The following is a 23,212-nucleotide window of genomic DNA, read 5'->3' as shown; positions in this document are numbered from 1 at the left end:
GGGTGATTACATTCAGGCAAATAATCAATCGATGGTTAGTGGCAGCGTTAATGAGGATTAAGTACCTGGAAATGATGCTCTTCATCTTGGTATCCGGTGCAACGCCGTCTATATCGGTATCCTCGGTTGTGCCTAACCGGGCCCTCAGTCGATCTACGCTACTCTGCAACCTCTCGATTTCCACTTCGTACTGGAAACGAAGAGACGTGGCGTTGTTAGTTACAAGACATACACGTTACAAAGGCGTTCCGTTAGGCGACAGGTCAGAGAGAAAAAGACAGAGACAAAAAGTGACGATCTTTCGCACGGCAAAAGAGGAACTTGTTATTCACAAGGTATACGTTACTACGAGTATATATACACACACGGACGAGTTACGATGGATTAAGAGAGAATTATAAGTTCCTCTTTGATCTCGTAAGACAAGTTCTATGGAAATCGAATTATTACGGTTCCTTTGCCTCGATCACTGCTGAAAGTCGAAGAGATTTTATTCTTTCCTTCGGTTTTGCGGATGACGGATAAATTGAATTGTACGAATGGTTTTTAAATTTATATAGAACTTAGAATTTATAGAACGATTACTTCGACAAATGCTATTTCACGATCATTCCCGTCCTTGCAAATAAAGTCAGATTAATTAATTATTGTATCGTGAGTAACGAAAATAAAATAAGGCGTACGTAATGAAAAGCGAACACGTAGAGCTCCAACTTTAACGAGTCTCTAACAAGTATCTAAAATCTAAATTTCTATTAAATTTTCGAAAACGCAAAGAAATTAATAGCATATTTTAACCGATTGACCGTAATTTTATTCGCCATCAGAAAAACCAAGTAGGTACTGGTCGTGATTGTAGTAGTAATAAATCCATTACCTGATCGATGCTTCGATGACTGCGAGATTTGCTCCTCCTCGTTGTGCAGCTCTCCTCTTCGCTGGTATCAGAGAGGTCTCGCGTAGAATCTAGCGATAGTCTCCTTCTTAGTTTCGTGCAACAGACACCCTGGTTTTGTTCCGAGTTATTTCTGTGCGTCTGGTTGGCCTGTCTCCACTGGTTCTGATTATTTCTTTGTAGATTCCTCACGTTATTCTGTGGCGGAGGCGACGGACTGAGATCAACGCCTCTCACACCCTCCACTCCTCCGTTTCCATCCCTTTCCTCGGAACTACTGCTGCCTCTCCTGCCGTTTCTTCCGTGATTCGATTCCATATGGTAAACAGGATTGGCGAAAGCCAGCGGGGCTGCATTGAGTATATGTGCGTTTGCATTGTTGCTGCTGAGATCCACGGGACTGGAGCTCTGACTGTAAGCAGCGAAGCTTTGGTAACCGGACGAAGCAACGTTGCTCAACTGAGAGATCGATATTTGCGAACCCTTTTGTGATTTTGATTCCGACACTTCGTCGTCGGCGTACCTCAATAGATCGGACAGCTCGTCCAAATTACCGTTGGCAGTCGTGTTGTTCTTGCTATTGGTGTAATTGTTGTTTGGTTGATGGTTGATCGATAGAGTGAGATTCGACGAAGGATTCACTACGACGTTTGCGTTTACCGTAGTTTTCGACACGTTGTTATAATTTTGGTGCTGCATCTGGTTCACGTTATCCTCCTTGTTACAGTGGTTCCTACTGGTTGATCTCGAGACGTTGTAATTATTATGGTTATAATTATCTTCTCTGTCATGGATGTCTAGGTTTTGCAACCGCGATATGTTGTGTCTGTGGTTCTGCTGCTGTTGTTGCTGGGACATAATTGTGCAATTATTCGATTGGTTGATCTGCGACGTAGTGATGTTGTAGTTGGAATCCTTCAGATTGCTGTGACTCTCTGATCTCGTAGGACTGGCGGGATGTGTCTGGCAATGATTCACGTTCGCCAGACTCGCACTAGCGGTCAGTCTGTATCCCGCGCCCGCCCTACTCGACCCTAACGGTCTGTGTTGTCTTACTATGGGTGTGGGCGAACGTGACACAAAAGCTGGCGACTCCAGCGGATAATCGTCCGTAGTAATTTGTAGCTGCAGCTTTCCATTGGTCGGCATGTATGCATTACGCGGCAGAGTGGCTGCTCTGGTTACGTTAGGGCTGCGAGAACTGTTGTGGCTTAGTGTGTTCGATTGCAACACTTCGTTGCTATCTCTGATTGTTCCATTTAGCGTACTGTGATTGCTCAATGTCGACGTTGCTGATACAGACAAGTTGGTATTGCTGTTTGCTATCGTGGGGTCGTTATAGCGGAAGATGTTGTTTTGTAAATTTGGATAGCGGTGAGAAACGGGCACTGGATTTGGACCCGACTGATCTAAAGCTATAGAGATCCTCTCGAGGATCTCTGGTAGTCTCGATGGCGGCAGTGACGAGGAAAACGAAGATATCGTGACCAAACTTTCGCGTAAAAGCGCATGCAGCAGAGACAGTTGTTTGCCCAAGTCGATATACCCGTCGAATTCCAACGAGTTATTGGCCGGAGCATCCTTTGGCAAAGGGCTCTGTAAAAAACATTTTTAACCTCGATAAGTCACGAGTTTCATAGTTTCGTGATAAAAAATAAAGAATTATCGCGTACACTGATTAACTGAAGAAAGTTCTTCATGGATGGAGCTTCTCGCTCCAGGAGATCGTTCATGAATTCCATGAAGTTTTCTTTTCCTTGGAATCTCGTGAAGTTTGCCAGAGTTTGAAGCGTTTTCGCCACGAGAGTGAGATTCCTCGCTGCCTTTTCATTTGGATATTCTAAAAAAAACACTTTACTTCTGTTTTAACGTCTTCAAACATTTTATTTAAAATTATTTAAAAATACTGCCTGGCTACATACACTCGATACAGTTCGTCTTTTAAATTTACCACCAGAGACGACGAAACTATTATACTTGTTTTACTTTCGGATCTTTATATCGATCTTTTCGGAAAGTAGAAGAAGAGTAAATTATGGAGAAGAAAAAAGCGCTTGAAACTTCAATCAAATCTATCAAACGATGAAATCTGATATCGAAAAAATGATATTATTTTAATTCAACGGACGATTCTCTGGCTACTCTCTGACGACGACGACGACGACGATAATCGTCTCTTCTCAATCAGGTGCGCTTTTAAAGGATTCACGTACGCGTGCCACTTTTTACGTGCATTCCAGACTCTAGACTAAATACAGAGTGCCTTTTTACTCAAAGGCAGTGTCGCTAATATCGCGGCTTACACAGTGCAACTTCCTGGTATAGGGCCGAGATATGCATTGTTGATAAATCAAATATATCGGCACGGTGTTATCGTTGCGGCGTTATATACAACGTCGTGGTCTGCTAGCGAGAGTCAACTACATACATCGCATTCTGCTTAATTCCACTTTTGTTCACTACCACCGGCTTGATTTCTTGAAACTTGAAACAAATAGCTCTTTGATACTAGTTACAACAATCGTGGAACAACCTCGTAGTCTCAAAGATTTAAGTTTCAATCGCTAATAACGGACGAGGTACATAGACCGAGCAAGACAACGTAATATTTTGAGCTTTCGACTTACCGTGAGTAATGTTGAAGAGGGACGGGCTCAGAATGGCTGGGCAGAGGAATCTGAGGAATATAGACGCAGAGATCAGATTGTCGGCGATGTCCTCACGGCCCATGTCAGCCAAGCGTTCGCGGAATATACGGAAGCACTCGCGTAATTCGAGAGGAAAGTGAGCGTGGCTAGCCAATATCCTACTCCAGGCGAGCTCCACGGCGTTCCGTAGATTCTGCTGCTGCTTGTGAAGGGCTGCCACCGAGGCGACCTTCAGTGGATCCACCTCGCAGTCGCCACCCTCCACCGCTCCTCTTACGACAGCCCCCAAGGTCTCCTGGAGATACCTGTCACCCGTCAACTTCAGGTAGGCCTCCATCGCCTTCGTGGCTAAAGAATTTCCTCGAAACGTGAGCCTCTCGTCGTCTGAAATTCGATATTTTTCGTTAATAAACGCACGAATATTTACTGCAGCAACTTTGACTCCTTTAACTCTTTAGGCGAGATCAATCTTGCCAGGGGAGTGTCATATTTTGCAGGAAAGAAAAGATTTTAAAGAGAAGATTCTGCCAAATGGTTTCTAATATCCCGATGGTTGTCCGAAGATACTTTTCTTTTTACAGGTGCGTTTTGTTCTTTTTTTAGGTTCGGAAGAGCTGTTTTCGTTGATCCTTATAAGATAAGCTATCGAACCAGAAATCTTTCATATTTATCATACTGATTTCCTATACATGCATACATACGTACGTATATATATATGTGTGTGTGTGTACACTACGATATAACTACAACGTCATGAAGAAGCGAACAAGTGAATTTTCATTATATATTTCAATTTTACGAAACAATCGATAAATTCTTGCTTCTCAGCCGTACTGAAGATCAGCATGACTCACCTATTCTGTGTATATCCATCATCACCAAGTCGGCGAGAAATTGAGGCGCTTTCTTTTCGCGCTGCATGACGGCTACTAAAGCCGTGGCGATGTCCTCTTTCGCTTTGACACCGATCACTGGCTCCAATTTCTCGCACAAGGACGCATAATCTGTCTTCAAATACTCCAGGAACTCTTGGTATATTTGAACCGGCAGTATGTCCACAGATTGGAAACGACATTTCACCCTCAAAGCTGGAGGCTCCTTCAAAGGACCTTTATCACCAACGACGGTGTACCATTTCTCTGTTAGATAACGAGAGGTGACGTTGTGCACCGGTATACTCACGGAACCTGGGCAAAATTTCAAGCATTTTCAGGAATATTCAGAGTACGTTTCATTTTATCGAAGATGGATTTGAGTTATCGGAGAGAGAGAAAAGAGAGAGAGAGAGAGAAATAACAGAAATTAATTCAATTCAAAGTAAAACTTCATTCAATTTTCATTTATAATAAATTTTGAGGAATTGCATGTATTGGATTTGACAAATTCTCTTTGAATTACACGAGCCGTTAAAAACATCCAAAGAAAACTGTTGGCAAGAAACTTAATTTGTTTCTCGATTTCTGCCAATTATTAAGTTTGTCAAGCAACGTAATTTTACATTTATCCAAATTTACCGATTAAAACGTTCTTGTCCCTTTTCTTCTTTCTGTCAGCTTCCCTGTAGAGGTTCACTTGTATGGTATTGACGGAAGGCAAATGATGGAAATCAAAGTGCTCGCCCCAGAAGCAAAGGTCGGCCTTCAGTTTCGCGGTGGTTCTCGCGTACAAAGTACTGTCCAGGCAGACCTCGCAGAAGTATCGTTTCTTCGCTGGCACGCCTTTCGCCTCGAGCAACCAGATCTGCAAGGAATTATCCGTTCGTCGTGTCTGCTCCGCGTCAGGTTGAACGGATTTCCTCAAGCTGTGTTCAACATTCAACGTACGATGATTAATCGTGCTAATTATCTCTGCCTGTTGAAATTGAAGATATCCAACAAGGGTAATTGCCAACACAAATATTTACAACCTAATATCTTAAATACGTGTTTAAGTTTAAAAGACAGACGATATGAAAAAATACAATTTTTCGCGCAAAATCGTAATTTTACGAGATACACCTCGAACGTGTTTTTCAACGGTATACGATTACTTCGACGAAACCCACCGTAGCTAGCTGCACCATCAAAAATGGCGACGTGTCGTTCGCGTAACGAGTGATTATTTGACGGTCAAAGCTGGTTTGGATCGATCAGCGTGGCGTAACAGTTTCTCCTCCCCCGGGTGAGGAAAGAAGATAAAAGAGAAGGAGAAGGTTGGGGAGGAAGCAGCGTGGAAAGAAGAAGAAAAAGAAGAAGCGGCAGAGAAACGGTACCAACCTGTGTAACCACTGGTCCCGTTCGTGAGCGGTCCTGCAACTGAAATATTTCGGCCCACCGGTGCTGGGTGTGACCTGGAAGCAGTGAGGTCTGCCAAGCAGGCTTGGATGTAGCGGTGTCACGGCCGCGAGGTCCATCGAGGTCACCGCCTGTCCGCAGAGCAGGGACTCGTGTGAACGGCAACCCCGAAGTCCGGCACCGCGTTGCTTCTGTCGCTCGAGCTTTGTCACGCTTTTCGTCCTCTTCAGCGGATTCGAGCGGAACGACCTCTTGGAGAAGAAGTTCTGTGAACAGACAAACAGAGAGGGAGGTGAACGCGTGTCGCTCAGGTAAATGGAAGTGGTCGAGGAATACGGGGGCCATCGATTCGATCACGTAAACTCCACTCTGATACGATACACACGATAAACAGGCAACTGAGAAATACGAACGTATCTAAATTACTAATTAATTCAGTGCTAGACACGTTCGTACGAATATCTTTTATATTTATCTTTTATCTTCTAACGCTTTTAATTCTTTTTCCAATACAAATGAATTCGCTTGCTTCAGTTACGCAACATTTTTGAGTCATCTGCTTTTCAAGTTTCATATTTTCTGTCACTAGAACACGGTATCTATATGTATCGTTCGCGTTTGAACTCTATAAAGTCCCTTCACCACGCCGTTACTGTTTTACTTTAATAACTTAGCTTCTTGGAATCGTCATATCGAATCAATTTCGCACAGTTCGTCGTTAAATAGTGATCGACGATCGGTCCACGTTGCGCGATTCCTTCCAAACAACTTTCCTGACGACCGCGACGCGCAAACATTCTCCGCATTAAATTAATTACACGAAGATGAATCGATCGGTGGTGTTGCAACGTCGTGTGTAACGTGACTCTAATTCCGATGTATGATATAACTGCTCGACGCTTTCTTCTCCTCTTCGCCGTTTAAACGCGTCTTCTTCGAAGGTCTAAACAAAAGTATTCTGATAATCTGCAAAAGTCGCATGTAGGATATCTGTAAGTTGGAAATTGCTACACGTTTTCAACCTATAAAACATCAACTACAAAAGGAAACTACCATTCGACACAGAAGCATCTTTTCTAAGTCTCATCGTCGAAACGAACAACGATTTTTAAGATTTTAAATATGCAACGTAAATATAGGTTTATAATACAGGTAATATGAAATTTGGAATTTCAAATCGACGAGAACAAATGAGAATATTAATTATTAATATTAATTATTAATATTAATTATTAAATGAAATTATTAAATGAGAGTATGCTATGTTAACACAAGTATACATAATATTAGTAGTAAATTGTACGATACGTTCGATACGACGTACTTTCGATCAATACGCTTCTAACATCGTGCAGTACGAATTTTCGCATTAAATAAACACGACCTACAGTTTTTTCAATTTTGATTCATGGCATTTTCATATTTTCATGTTAATTTGCTTCAAATTTCCCCGTTAAAAAATTTGATTCTGCGACAGTTTCATCGACAGACCTTGCACATTCGAATTGACTTCTCGGCGTCAACGTACTAAACACACTAAGTGAAACTGTATGTATTTTATCGCAGACATGCGCCATGTGTTAACGACTATGGAAAATATTCTTTGCCCTCCTGAGAAATGTTCCGCGACTCTTTGAAGTTAACGCAAGGCAAACAAAGAATAATTAGAGGCCTCGGATAAATGTGGCACACAGCTGTTCAAAACTTTTTTTTTAGTTTATGACGTCGTATTAGAGTTTGGGAATGCCGGGAAACCATAGTGCATATATATGCTTATATATGTATATATACACCTTTATTTCAATGATATTCGATATTCAGTTTTAAATTTAACTGTCAATTAAGTCATAAATAAGTCGATATAATACTCTTACAAACGTTACGATATATTTGTCGAAATGTCATAAATATTTTAATTATTATAAATTGTCAATTACTCTGTTATTCTATTTTGATATTTGTCTGGCTTTTAATATACATAAACTTGCAGACTTTTTAACGCTTTATATCATCGTCGTTTGAAAATACTTTGACCAGACAAATCAACGATTTGTCCTTTCGAATCGAAATATTAAATGCTTTTAGAGCGTTTGAAGAAATAAGAGTTGGTCGAAGTCGGTCACGTTAGGTGCGAGTCGGTGCAAATCGATTTCAAAGTTCTTTCGTGCTAACGTGAAACAAAATCTACGAAAGAAAGAAAACTTGCACGACTCGGCAAGAGGAATGGAGAGAAAAATTTGCATCGAAATAGCCGTCTTACAAATATGGTAATACTCTTAGCCTGTTATTGCTTAATTCACTTGTAAATCCGTTTATTCGGAAAATTGACAGTTCTATTGTTATTGATAAATTGTACCGGAAACTGGATGTTATATTCGCAAAACTACGACGTAATTAAACAAAATTAGGTTCTCATAGTACGAAATTCATCGATATTTTCCACGAAAGGAACGTTCATACAAAACGACTATGTACACGTCACGGTAACAATTTCACGTGTTTCACGCGTTTGTAAGCAAAAATCCTGAATTTATTCGACCGATCCACCTTTCGTTGCACCAATAAATTTAACTCTTTCTATCTTCCACGATTATCTTCCATGGCAAGGTATGTAACATTTATAGAACGTTAACTTATTACAACGTTAGAACGACAGCTTACATTTATTTAATCACGATCGTAGTTCCATTCGCGAACAAGATGACGTTTACGACTCACTATGCACTGTAAACGAACGAATAAATCGTTCCGACAGCAAAAGTTGTCCGCGCCACGAGTGAAAATCATCGACTGACTTCTCCAGCGATATCGAGAATCTTTCGTGACATTGCTCGAGTGAAAGGTATCCCACACCGAGTTTGATACTGGCAGTCTTTGGCCCGTACATCCGGATCAACGATGTGTACGAACAGATCCTCGGGTTCAAAAATCGCTTCTAACTCGTGACGAAGGAATTATTAATCTGGCATTTAATTAAATATGCATATTGTTTGGTTATCGCTGAGTAAATTGGAAAAGCTACGGTGTTATATCGAGAAACGAAACGATCGAAGACTAACGTTAATGTCCTAGTAGAAATAAGAAGAAAAGTTTATGTATTACGTAAACGGGTAACGTACTTTGATAGAAAGTTGAAATAGAGAGAAAGACGTATTTTATTGTAGTTAATTTGGCATATCGGATATTTAGACATTTCAAAAGACCAATGTATATAAAATATGGGGAATAAGAATTAATTTGCAATTATTCGCGTATCGTAAATTTGAATGAATTTTAAGATGACATATTAAATTTTTATTTAATGGTACAAATTGTTTCGTTACACTTTCTTCGACGTGGATTTAATTTTCCGAAACGAAAGGCTAACTTTTCCAGAAGCTAGAAATTCATCTACGAAACAAAGGTATTTTCGCGTGGTTCTCGTTCGTTACAGATTTTTCAACGAGATCGCTGAAACTTCTCGAAACGTTAAATCCTCTGTTCCACTTTCCTCGACTTTTGAGCGTGGTTCAAACGCGCTTCTTTCGGGTCATCGGATAAAGACAAGCTGGCCGGATGCCAGCGGAACTCGGAAGGATTCCAAATGTTTCGCGCGTTTCGGGAAGTGTGCACAGCTACGCGAGTTTTTCCGGATGCATCGGATCGGTAGTCCGTAAGTTTGCCAAAAGTTTTGCTGGAAAATGATAACCGGACGAACGCGAAAGAAATACTTCGTTCGAGAATGTATCGCGAAACAGGCTTGCTCGAATATTCATTTTGAATACACGCGTTGATACTACTAAGTTTGAACGCATTTATTCGCTAAATTTCCTGTATAATCTGAATTTCAGCATTAACGTGTGTTCGTTTAAACGCGTCTCATTCGGAAATATGGAAAAACATAACGGATGGATATGAAGTCTGGATTACGTGGTTGAACGAAGAAAAAAAAGAAAAAGAAAAGACCAGATTCTCAGACTTTTCTACGAACGCAAGACAGACATACCAAACCCGCTCTCGTCGTTTATATAAAGCGATCGTTCGGCCTGCTACACATATTTACCCTGGCAGTGAAGTAATTGATGATCATGTTGACAACTTTGTCCTCCTCATTCTCCTCCATCGGTTTCACGCACATTTTTCTTCTGGTCATGCGAACGGTGTCGCGTGAGAAACAACAGCAGATGTTTCCGATTCACGAATTCAAGCACAGGAAAAGAATTCCACCCCGTCGCTATGCCTTCTTTGATTTGTTCCTCTTGGGGGATTCAAAATCCAGACGCATTTTTTCCAGTCTCCTTTCGAGTTCAACGAACACGCGTTTTTCTTAATACCACACTTTTTCACAGTTTCTCTGAGCGTCGAGTTTCTCTTTTTAATTCCTTGGGAAACTCTTTTCGTAGAAAACAACTTTTCCCGGACGATTAACCCTGACAGGTCGCGTTAATTCGTGTTAATAAAGTGTGGTTTGCAACAAAATCGAGTTAACGCGACTGACTCGCTGATAATACATATTATATTCAGATAATACTATATCGGACGGCAACGAGGAATTTTGTCAAAGGAAAGGTGATCGATACGTTCGAACGACTTCGTTGGTACTTTACAGTTATTAGTAGCGCGAGTCATTCGACGAAAGAACGATTTCTCCCGCGAGAACCCTCGCTAATGTTACAGGACATTGAGACGCTGTTCTTTCGTTCGCAGCCTATTTTCACCGTGACTGGGTGTTTGTCGGTAACGATACGTTGATTTCACCGACTCCTGCCGCACTTTAACGTTATTTTTCGTCTTGTCTTTGTTCGTCATTACCGTCACGGTAACGTCGTCAGCACGGTAACGCCGTTATGTTTCTTACACATTTTCTATACAGTTAGGAAGTCGTGATTCCTCGCGATCGTTACGACGATCGATCACGCTTGCTTCTTATAGCTTTATCTTTATCCTAGCACCTGATTAATCAGTTTTCGTCGCAGCGAATTGTTCTTGATATCGTTAGGAATTAACCGTTTATCATGAAGTTTCAATAACACTACTTGCGATCATTCCTATCCGACTTGCCGTTCATCTCGACACCAAACTTTCCTCTTTTTCCCTTGCCGTATTTCCCTTGCCTTTATCGACCGGAAGCGGATATTCGCGCAAAGGTTTCAGCGTCATCAGCGATCGCCAATTCTTCTTCTTCTTCGAATATTCTTTCCCACAGATCGAAACGCACGTTGTCGCAGTAAAAAATTTCTCCCGTCACTGAACGTTGAATCGCCAAAGCAACGAAAGAGGCGTGTTGTTATCGTACACGTGCGAAGACGATAAGCTCGTCCAATGTCAGAATGCAGTATAATCGGTGCACTGCGTCATCGAATTCGTGGTTGGGAAACACGCCGCGATACGGGCGAAGAGCTTCGGGTAACGATTCTTCGCCAATGGGAATCTCCCTCTCCCTCTCTTTCTTTCCATCGATCGCAAATTGTTGACAGTGCGATTAGAAGTTCAGTGCTTTAAGCCGCATCGAGCAAGCTGTTTTCCGTGGAGCAGCTGTGTCGAGGAGTTTTATTGGATTTGTTATTTGACAAGAGCAGACGCAACAGACGTTTCTCAATTAAATTTTCAACAAACGTTTCGTCGATTCACCAAAGCGGACATATCGCTCGTATATTATATCGTTTAGGGATCGTAAAATTCGTTGTACCAGTAATTTTCATAGAGATTGCCTGTTAACATACTCCGTTATCTAACACATCTTTCGCCTCATCGATTCGCCAGGATTGAAAACTCTAAAATGAAAAATCCCAAAACGTCTGCAATTTGTCACGAAACTTCCAACGATCTGTCACTTTTTGCCTGGATATTAACCAAACGTTTACCCGCCGAAAGAAGAAAAGAACGCGAAGACCGACGATCGTGACACGCTGGAACGCGTGGTTGTTTCTCGAACGACTGCCGCCGTTCCTCTCACGATTCTTCCGTTCCTGGTTTCCTTTGACCAGCCATCGAGGCGAAACGTTCGAAGTTTTGTATCCGACGCGATAGACTCCCAGGGATTTCTATTCACACGCGGAAGCGCGAGCCAAGGATTCCAGCTGGCTCTGGCTCTGGCTCTCAGGTATATTTCTACGGCTCCCAAAAACGAGATCGATGCTTCCAGGCATGGCCAGGGGTAACTCTCTCTCTCTCTCTCTCTTCCAGGTCTCCGTTCGGCTTGCGCCCGAGGGATTTAAATCGACAGGCTCTTTAAACGATTCTCTGCGATTTATGCTGCTCCGAGTCGATAGCCTCTTCCTCCCTTTTCCGTATACACACGCCACCACGATCTTCTTCTATAAAGATTCTTTGTTGTTGTTAATATTAATTTTCGAGACGCTTGATTCAATCATTTTTAAACAAGTTTGAAGACGATCGCGTATATGGTTAATTCGTGGGCGGCGAGCCGTCGATATTACTGGTATTTCAAATGGCGACTATTGTTTACGACCCATGTCAATCGTCGTGTCGTTACTCGGTGAATGTTAACCAAGATTTTAAAAGGGATTTCAGGCTTTCGTATTTCTGTAATAATCCTGTTATCCGCTCGAACGGGTTTTCCGAATCTTCACGGTGGTTGAAACTAGTTAAATGTGGTCTTTTTACAATTGTTACGATCCAATAGCAATTACTCTCTATGATCGATGCAGTTTTTCACGCTAATTTAGATTTTAAAGAGTATTCGAAGCATTCGAAGCATTCTGTGCCGAAGGTGTACGAAGCTTTCAATCGTCGATCCGAGTTATTATTAGACTTTCTGTATTTTGCAATTGATCAATAATCCTTGGTGACAAGTGTATTTTTAAGTTTTGCAACTGGTTTTATGAAAACTGGTATAGCTGGTTCAAAGTCCGCGTTTATTTTAAAAGGAGTTACCAGCAATCCTTGTATTTTGCAATACGTCAAAAAGAACCACAGATGGCCGAAGTCGAACAATTTATGTAAATTCATTACCAACAACTAAGAGCGTTTTCACGTTTGCAGCTTACCGAGCGAACAGATTAATTTAACTTCGAAACTAAATTAAAACGTTTAACGTTTATCAACTTAAATTTATAGTTTACAACCTACAGATAATAATTTTACAGGTATACTTTACTGGGTAGTGTTACAATTTGCATCGATAAAGATCACCGATATCTGCTTCTTTCAGGATCGGTGCATTCGTTCGTTTCTCGATTTTCTCTATCGGTGATCCGTCGCTCGTCGTCCGAGCTCGTCCGGCAAAATATTCTTAAAACAACGTTAATTTGAAATCACACGGTATCCGCGACACAGCCTACGCTTTACGGTCTATCAACGAAGACACACACCTTCGCTTATCACTGAAAATCCTTCGGTCGCAACATGGACGAACGGAGGACAATCGTTCGTCTCGTTTCGACAGACGTTCTGCGTTTCGCCGATGGCTCCGTAGGCTCGGTGATATTTTCAGCAGCGGTTGCTCGTTGCTTTTCGTCGATCGAGCGGCCGTCGACCCTCGAGGCAGTTGCCTCCTGCCTTTGATGTTCCTTTATTTGGCCACGAGTCTCTTATTTACCGGCTTCTGTCCGTCGATAAATTATTGCTCGCAATTACTCGCACCGAGCACGCTTTGACGCGACAGCAACACTCGAGAAACGTACGCGAACGTTTCGCTTTTGTTAAAATTTCCCCGCTCTTGGGTTCCAGAACGTCGTAGACGATCGTTTTCATCCTTGTTCCCGGTGAAAGAAAAAAGAACAAACGCCCGAAGAAACGAGGAATACGTAGGAAATTTAACGAGCATTCGAATTAACGAACGTAATAACATTTTATCTCTGACTTTAGAGTACATCGAAGAATATTCAAGATACACTGTGTGCTCGGTTCTCGTGATATAATACACTCGGATCTCGTAAGATCCGCCTCGGAAGAGAGGCAAGATTTCGCGGCAAAATCTCGACGTTGACTGGCGCAGATGTTGCTCATCCGGGTAGCCGAAGTCAAGGGATCCTTCGTGCGCACCTTTGTGCACTACGACCAAAAACCCTGCCCCTGTATTCAGGTGAGGCAAAACGGGTCACCCCTTGGCCTCTCAGTCCCTCGTCTACACCCGGGGAGCCACCGGTAAGAAGGACAAAAACGTCTTCGAGGGGTTCTCAAACCGATTTCGACGATGATCTTTTACAACGACCAGCTAAGACGCACCGTGACGAATCTGCCTCACGGATGCGTAAATTTCGTTGAATGCGTGTGATTCGACCATACGTAAATACGCATATACCGTTCTTCTTCTTTTTACTCTATCGATCTAACGATTCGATCCCTTTCGATCGACAAAAATACCTTTCGACGAATCTTCTATAAACAAGAATAGAACCTATTTTCTTCGCTTAATACGACACGCTCGCGGTCGCCAAATCGTTCCTCTTTAATCCTCCAGAGCGTTATTACATTTTGAAAAAGCGACAGAATCCTTTCGCTGAAAGCATCGTTCACGAAGACCAAGCAATTTCTTGTCGCAATCAACACGGAGACGAGCGATTTCTTGCGACGAGGTAGCACGCTTCGCGAAATCGCGAAAACGGTCACGCTTCTTTTTGTCACCGACTCGTCGCTGTTGGATCGAGTTTCGTAAACAATTGGCGATAGCAGAACGCGGTTCAAACAGATGGATCCGCAAAGTCGTCGGCGCACCGTTCGAAAACCAGTTCGCTCGTTTCTTTGCTTCCTTGGAGGGGTGTCGATTAACTGGTGCCAGTAGAGAATAAAAGTACGTACTTTCCATTTTGCCTATCCTTTTCTCGATATCGTCCATAACGACATCTTCGAATATCTTTTCGCGATCTACGTACAACGTTGTACTCGTATAGAATCGACTCGCACACAACGATTTACACGATTTACGTCTTTAGTTATCTTACAATACGCATAAAGCTGTTTCTCTTCGTGTTGTACTCGTTTGTCTGTTACATAGATCGTTTTTCGCGATTGTTTAACCATTTTACACGAGTGAAAAATATAATCGCCATAATTTCTTAATAATTCCCTTTGAAACATAATATATTTTGTCAACTATAATTTCTTAATCCTTTAGTGTAGATCGTCGATAGTTTATGCTCCGAAGTGGTACGCACGCTCGTAAAACTGGCACGAAAATATTTCCTTTTCTTCGTTTTCCCCCCCTTAATTTTATTACAGCTCCGCTACAGGTTATAATTAAAAACCTTTCTTACTTCTCTACCTGTTAATAAGTCGTAAACGCTAAGTAATTAAATCGAAAATATATTACACCTTTCAAATCGCGTTCCTTCCCTACTTTACATACGAAGATCGTATCTTTATTATTCATTCGCATCCTCTTTTGTCGGATTTGCATTGATACAGCAAACACCGAAACTTCATATATTCTACTTGCTTTCGCCAGAAAATTACAGAGAATGAAATGGAAAGGATTTATTTTATTGCGCGTGCGTAAGGATCGTAATTAATATTTTTTTCATTTTCAATAAGGTTCGTTTCGAACGAAATTCTATCGAAGATCGCGTGAAAAATTTACCTTTCTCTCGAATCAATTTACGATCCAAGGAGAATTTGAGAGAATCCTGCGTGGAATCGAAGCTATGCCGTTGTTTGAAGTATAAAGCGCCGCGGAACGAGTTTATGGAAATAGGGCACGACTCGAACAAATTTTATCAAGTATTCCGTGTGACAGCGTTGAATTAAGAGATACTGGAAAGAAGGAAAACCGTTGAAGCGAAGAATATCGTGCGAATACGTTTAATATCGGAGAAATTCCGTGTACAGTGTAGATAATAGGAACGCGTAAAAGGTAATTTCGCTTGACTCGATCGTTTCGATAAAAAAAGTAGCAACTACAGTAGTAACTTTTACGAATTACGTTATCTCTGTTTCTTCGGTAATAGAGATACGGTAACATTTAAAAATCTAGTGGTAGAAACTATTACGATCGAAAGATAACGATGAATCATGTAACGTTCGTGATTAGGACAGGAACTGCGGAAGCAACGCGTAGCTTCACCGAGTTGTTTTATCGATCAACGTGACATCATACCGGGGAAATCGAAACTACACGACGAGACTTAATTTTTAAAATTAAATCTTAGACTCGACTAAGATCGATATCAGTATACGAAAGAATGCGCATTTTCCAAATTTATTTTCCGCTTTCAAAGGAAGATGTACACAAAGTACAACTTACGTACGACTGGTTGCCATCCTGTCCATAAATCTCAGGAATTTTCTAGCTAAGGTCCTTCAGACCGAACAAACATCTCTTCACTAAATCGTTCTCTAAAGGTTTATCGTTACTAGTACTAGATAGGAAAGTTAGTTTTCTCGCATATGATGCTTCCCACTAGCAACTCTCTCTCGGGGGGTGGTTAGCTTCACCAACCAACCTAGAAAATTAACCAATTGACAGCGAAGTCTTTCCCCCGCTCTCCCAATGAAACCTTGCCCTTAAAAAATCAGCTCTTTCTTATAGATTAGACCCACCCACAACAAGCTTCCTTCGCAGCATCATCTTCACAGAAAGTCGGTCTTTGTGCATCTTTTGAATCGCCATCATCTAAGCGTACGTCGCGTACTACACACTGTAACTTTGGATATCGATAGAAACTTAATTATGTCTCTCTAGTGAAGAAGTTGTTTGAATAAACATTAATTTATACCTGTTAAATCAGTGTAACCTCGTTCGAACCACCCCTATTGTCGTAACAGAAATAAGGGGATCGATCAGTTCGTGGCGACGATTATTTAATCGTAACGGGAATTTACGACTCTCGTCGACGCGCAATCTCGCGATCGCGTCTCTCCGCGAACGGTCGAAACAATGACAAATATTTATTTTCTTAATTCGTGGATATATCGTGTCTTTAAAACCATGTACGTAATTCCGAAGGATTTTGTGGTTCATCGTGTATCTTTGATATCTATTACTTTGATACAACCCTGCACATCTTTCATCGTACGTTTCAGTACGGACACACTACTTGACCTACATACTTGTTCGAATCAAAAGATTTCGCTTAATACGCCTTGCGTCCTACTTGAGGTTATCGACATTCATCCGGTCCATCCTATTCACAGAAAAATGTTCCTACGTAAAGAAACAAGAACTGGCGCAAGCTACAGTATCGTCGCGAACTGTAAATGAAGTCAGCGCATAAATCAGAGTGATCTTTAAATTCTACCTTCAACGTTACTAATTTGTTAATATAAGTTGGACAATCGTTAAGAATAAGTCGTATTTCTAATTCTTAATACTCGATACTCCTTTATAAGGAATCTTAGAGCGCTTAAATTTTCCTTATCGCGATATCGCGGCAGAAAATAGTTTCCCCGTTTCTATGGCGTGTGCACGGTGTCGGCGGCAAATATAGCGCGAAGCGAGGCGACGCTACACCTGGGACTCGCGTCTACTCACACGCGTCCTAGAAAAGCGATCTAGCGCGTGAGATTTGAGAACACCTGCGACCAAGCGCCAAGACGACACCGTGGATCGATATTTTCCATACTACGTGGCGCGTCGTCGTCTGCTTTTGCTTGCATCCACCATCTCGACGAGGCAGCGTGTCGGTTTACGCAACGAAATTGAAGCGAAGGGCAAAGGTGACGCGGAGAAAGAGTGGCCTCGTCCACGGAGAAACGAGGGACGAAATTACCGAGACGTGTGCCACGATTAAACGTTACCATGTCGATGGAACGTGACGTTATCGAACGAGTGGATTCATCGATCGATGAAATTTCAAGGAAAGTTCAGTTCACCTACATATTGTATCATTAAGTTGAATTCCTAATCAAAAGTAATCATGTTTGTTTCAATCTTGTGTCGAGTTTATTTATATAGATATTCTAATGAAATATTTCTAACATCGCGCGCGCGCTTGTGTGTGTGTGTGTGTGTGTGTGTGTATGTGTGTGTGATCGATCTAGACGGAATCCGAGGAACGAGAGAGCAACACAATGAACGTGATGTTCGAAGCAACTTGTTTGTAACGATAAAAAGAAAAGTGTACGGTACTCCAACTGAACGACTTGATGCATCGAGAGATTCGAAAGATCGAAGATACGTGATTGGAAAACTCGAGACTCAGTTTTCGTGCTTCGAAAACGAAATGTTTCTCGAGGGGAACACGATGAGCGCAATTTTAACCGGAAGCACCGAGTATAAGTCTCGAACGATTCGTCTTTAGAGATCTGAGAGATCTTTCGAAATACGCGAGAGAGATTTTACGATAAATGTCTACGTTGAGATCTTTGTCGAGGACGATTACGATCGATAAAGGTATCTCCTAGGAAACTATGTTTATACGCGTGAATTAAAACGCCGAATTAAAAGCTTTTCAGATGCCGGAAATCGCACTTTCCACGATCGAAAATCTTCTCAAGCATCCACTTTCAAGATACACGGAAAGCTCTTTTCACAGAAAGGAGTTGCCACGATCGGGAGTCAGATCTAATCTGTAAGTCTAATGCATTTTGGCGTGGTGCTGACAGATTCGCTGAAAATAGGTACTTGTCGCGATAAGGATTTACGACGAGATACCGTACCGAAGATCTTCTTCGGTTCTCGAACGAGGGAGACTTAGCGTTAATTGCGATCACGAGCCGGCAACCTCGTCACGATAAAATAATTACTCCGAGATATTTCGCCAATTAACGTGCTTTCTATCGGCCAAGTGAAAATTCTTCGGGATTGATCGCGCGAATAAACGAAATTGTTTAGGATGAAATTCGCATAGTTATGCCGTTACGTGCAAAGATAGATCTTAGTTGAAATATCTGATATTTTTTCACGGAATAAACATCGTTTCACCTTTTCTAGAAGAATTCCTAACTCTTCGTTACTCGGTATTATTTCTTTTGTTATCGGGTAATTTATATTCTATCAAAAAAATGCAAATGTGCTTGAAAAACGCTTGCAAACTCGTAATAAAATCGTTACTCGTTATATTTTCGTTCCACGATCGATATTAAAATTAAAATTACAATTAAAATTAAAATTAAATCATAACGAAAGTAATAACAGTTAAAAAGTGGCTTTTAAAATGCAGAGCACGTTATTTCGTTATCGTTGGAAGCGAACAAAAGGTACGGAGGTGTGCTCGTTGCATTATGAAAGATCGGAAATTACAGTGAATCGAAATTACAGGGACTTAAAGGGGAGCAACGAGGTCTACTTACGACGATTCTGTTGGGGGTGACGTCCAAGGGTCGAGCTCCGAGGACAGGGGTGGCCGGAGCGCTACCCCTTCGGCAGGCCTTCTCGTAGGACGTGTCTGAAACACAGAGGAACATTTGTGATTTAGCAACAGGGTAATTCAGCCGTTTCCGGTGCGAACGAGACCAAACGGTCGCGTTAATTATCGTATCTCGTTTCGTATTCGATGCGAAAATCGAAATGCTATCGAGCGAATAATCGCATTTCCCTCGGTTTGCCTCGATTTTCCTCCCTACAAGGAAATGGCATCTTTGAGTTTTCGTACGAATGGTTTAACCGACGTCAAAACGATTAAATCTTTTTCGTGCGTTCTTCTGTTTAAAAGGGTATCGCCTAATCGAGTAAACTCCACCTTTGCTCTTATTTAACCAAAACATTCACAAACGATTCTTACGTTTCTTAAAAATCGAGTCTACGCCTCTCCACCTACTACGCTTCTCGCAACAGACTGGGGGAAGGATCGAGTCGGACATTTTTTCGCACGAACATTCCATTATCCGCTAATCGCCCGATCGACCGTTCACACACTTGTAAAAGATTCTCCGTATCGGGAAGCAGCTTCAGAGGCTTCGAAATAGCATTATTCCGGATCGGGGAAGGGAACGTGGAGATTCGTGGGCGCGATTAAAAGAGGAACTTCCGTTTCGGAACCGGCTGCTCGTTCGCGTACTTGGAACTCGGTCACGGCATAGTCGGAGCAATGCTGGAACCTCGTAATTTCAAGAACGACAACAGGCCATTGTGCGGTCGTGGGGCCATTCACGGGATCCCTATAATGGTGGCGTTCCATCGAAAACACGATGGAAACGCTTACAATGACCGAGGCGCTGTGTGCAAGTACCGCCTTCTGTCTAGGAATTCGTGAACAGAGGAATCGATCGTTACCAGCGAGTGCTTGCGACGTAATACCTGTTCTTATCTCTTCTCGTACCGTCTGTAAAAATAGTTGGCGATCAAACGCGTGAGATAGAGACGATAAAGAATTCTGAATGAGTTTACGAAAATGTCGGAAATGTTTGGAACGATCTATTTTTCATTTAGAAAACAGTATCGTAACTACTTCTTTACGATCGTCATCGTTATCAATTTTCTACGAGATAAACTTACGATAACGATTTAACCTACAATTGTACGATATCATCGATCGATAGATTCTACGAATATTTGATGAGGATATATACGAGATTCGCTTTTTATTTATTAAAAATCGGGAAAACGAAACTTCGCTTGAAAGCCTCTTTCAGAGCGTCGATTTACAATTAATCGCTCTATTCGCTTCCGATTCCCAAAATAGTCTCGTAACCGGCCACGTATCCATCGTTAAATCCACTCGAGCGAGCGTTCAACTCTAAAACGCGAACCAAACAATGAGCGTCGATGTTTAAACGTTTCAAACCGAGTTCCACTTTCTATCGCGTGATTAATTTAAAAGTCACTCTACCGACTCTCGTTGTATACTTTGGCACGATTCTTTCCATTTAATCCCAACTAACTACTCAGCGTGAACTCGAACGGTACTTGGAGTACTATAATTCGTCTTTCGTCCCTCTTCCTCGCACACGTTTCTGTCAACGGAAATCGACCAAGGGAGAGAAGAAACGAAAGCTGCCCTGTAATTAACGTTCCCGCGAGAGCCTTCGGTGCTCGGACTTTTCTCTCTCTGTTTATGGTCAGCGATTTAAACGCTCTTCCTGGCTCGAGAGTCTCCAGTTACAGGGCCTTTCTTATTCGTTGCTGGCCCAGTACAACGAGATTCGTGCGTTTCTTGCAGTTAACGATCCGTTAGAAGGGGTCCGTTTACCGCTCGCTGAATTTCATTCGTCGTTAATTAGATTCGACGCGATCGAGATGCGATTCCGATTTGCGTTCACGCATCCAACGTGATCGTAATTAATCGCGTTTCGTCTCGTTTGTCGCTTTCGTTTGATTCGACATTTCCTTGCAAAATGTTAAAGTTCGAATCAACATTCGGATATTTGATTTGTGACATTAGGACAGGTACGTAAATCGATCGTTAGATATATCTAATATATTTTGCATACTATATACATTTTGACGATAATTTTCATAGTTATCGGACATAAATAATCGGTACACGCTATCTTCACGAATAAGACGTTAATAATTCCTCTTTACCAATTACGTACCGGGAAGCTTGTTTATACTTGCCAAAGGATAAAGGATAAAGGATAAAAGAAGACTTGCATCGTAGCATCGTTTCATATATATCGGTCGTAATAGCATATATCCAATGACGTTTAATGGCCGCATAGACTGGCATTCAATTCTTCCCTCGGTACAACACATCGGCGTATAAAATAAAACACAGCCGATGCGTTTACGATCCGTTAAATCCGCATTTTCGACTTTTATCGCGTGTTCTCGCCAATGACGGTTTTTTCAGCGATCTCCAAGTTAATTTACCGTCTGACGATCGAAGCAACCGCGACGTTAATAATCTTGTATCTCGCGGCTTCGTCGTTCCTCCATTATGTTGATTGCAAAATGCAACCGCCAGATTCTACGCCACGATTGCGCGCGAATTTCGCCGTTTCATCGAGTTGTAAACCTGTGACACGTCGTAATTTCCACCAGGATGTTTCCCGATACGGATAAAAGCTTTGCTCGATCTGTACGCCGAGCAACGTTCAAAGGAAGACAAAAGCAGATATAGAAAAAAGGGATATAGCGTTTGAAGAGCAGCGATTTATCGTTACTCTCTCGAGGATGCGTTCTACTACACAATACCCACGCGAAAAATGGTAGCTGAGGATGCTAGCGATTTTAAGGAGAACCTATCGTTCTAAAACTTAATTATATGCTGGCTAAATACAGGAAGCGAGGCTGACCATTAGGAGTATAGCAAGGCGGCTTTTCATTTCGTTCGAATTTAATTAAAATCGAAACAGGCGTGTTTGCGACCGACAGCTGTGCCGCTTTTGTGAAAATCGCGTGACACCTTTCGGTGAAAGAAAAAAAGAAAAGGAAAAAAAACACTGGTGGTCGTGTCGTTGAAAATCCAGTTGCAAGAGGGAAGGAAACTGGTCCTTCGACCAGTCGTCTACCGAGAAACACGAGTGGAAAAAGACGACGCGCGTGTCGTCGATCGAATGGACGCTTCTTTTGCCAGCGACCTGTGTCTGTGACACAAATTCAATGGTATTCGACAAAGAAATGGCGTACAAAAGGGAGACAATTTCTTGAAGAAGAAACGCGAGAGACGAGCGGTGGGACGTTGCGTTCGATTTAGACGTAAAGTGGAAACAGCGATTAAAAACGAAGATAATCGCAAGAGAAATTAGCGTTACGTAAATTTATATTCGCTAGGTATCGTAACGAGCTTCCTTGCTTTCGTTGTTTTCGATACTTTCGAAAACGTTCGACAAAATATAGACAGCGAAATTGTGAATCTCACGACCGTTGTAAACGCAGCATTCTGTAATTCAAAGTCCGTAAAAGTTTCGTCGGAAAGAGCAAACGAGCGAGCTCGCGTACATCTCGAAAACACATTGTGTCGCGACTCGTACGCGAATAGCTAATTGGCCATTGCCGACAGAATGGGCACCGGTTCTCTCGCGAACCCTTTTCCCTCGCGATAGATGCACGAGAGCTGGGGCTGCAGCTGCACGCGGCACCGTGCAGCGCGAAAACGCATCTTTTGTGCCGCGGCTGGAGCAACGGCGAACGGAGGCGGTGCACAAAGCTGGCCCCGACCAGCCAAAGATCAATTGGAATTGAAACGAAACGAGAGCGAAAGAAACGGCGCGCACCCCACGTTTCGAAATCGTGAGCGTTTCGTTAACGATGGAACCGCGTGACGCGAATCCTTCCATTATTAATGATCCGACACGCGAAACCCTCGCGCGTTCGATCGCCGACGATCGTGATCGCACTTGCATCGAGCGACGCAGCGGATCGATCGATCGCGTTTCCGTTTAGAAACGCAGGCTATGAAATAATGGGCCGACAAAGGGTGCGATTGTCGGCATTCCGTTCTATCGACGGGGCGGGTTCGGCGCAGGAACAATCGGAGATTTTTGACGAAACCGAAACGGCTGCCGGCCGATTGATATATTTTATTGTTAGTCGTTCAAACGAGTGACCTTCTTCGACCTAGTTGATCATTGTTAAGGGTTGCGCACTGTATCCTATGTATTTGCACGGAGCCGTTTGGAAAGCGATATATTAG

General features: G+C 42.2%; 1 protein-coding gene across 20 annotated transcripts in view; it reads right to left on the bottom strand.

Annotated features, from left to right (window-relative positions):
- LOC117231757 (probable Ras GTPase-activating protein) overlaps positions 1-23,212 on the bottom strand; it is a 252,226-nt gene that overhangs the window by 3,665 nt on the left and 225,349 nt on the right. For 19 of the 20 annotated variants that reach the window (XM_033490770.1, XM_033491375.1, XM_033491456.1 and 16 more), the window contains 8 exons: positions 18,987-19,081; positions 5,799-6,082; positions 5,058-5,344; positions 4,398-4,730; positions 3,523-3,927; positions 2,569-2,735; positions 878-2,491; positions 66-190 (listed from right to left, as the gene is read on the bottom strand). In XM_033490770.1, the coding sequence (XP_033346661.1) occupies positions 66-190; positions 878-2,491; positions 2,569-2,735; positions 3,523-3,927; positions 4,398-4,730; positions 5,058-5,344; positions 5,799-6,082; positions 18,987-19,081 (3,310 nt within the window). The remainder of the gene's footprint in view (positions 1-65; positions 191-877; positions 2,492-2,568; positions 2,736-3,522; positions 3,928-4,397; positions 4,731-5,057; positions 5,345-5,798; positions 6,083-18,986; positions 19,082-23,212) is intronic. The other variant, XM_033490959.1, reaches the window with a different exon arrangement.

The sequence above is a fragment of the Bombus vosnesenskii genome, unplaced genomic scaffold (genome assembly GCF_011952255.1).
Source record: "Bombus vosnesenskii isolate JDL3184/JDL3185 unplaced genomic scaffold, Bvos_JDL3184-5_v1.1 scf7180000013262, whole genome shotgun sequence".
In the NCBI taxonomy this organism is placed as follows: domain Eukaryota; kingdom Metazoa; phylum Arthropoda; class Insecta; order Hymenoptera; family Apidae; genus Bombus; species Bombus vosnesenskii.
The sequence above is the reverse complement of the archived record's forward strand: the minus strand, read 5'-3'. Positions and strand labels throughout refer to the sequence as shown.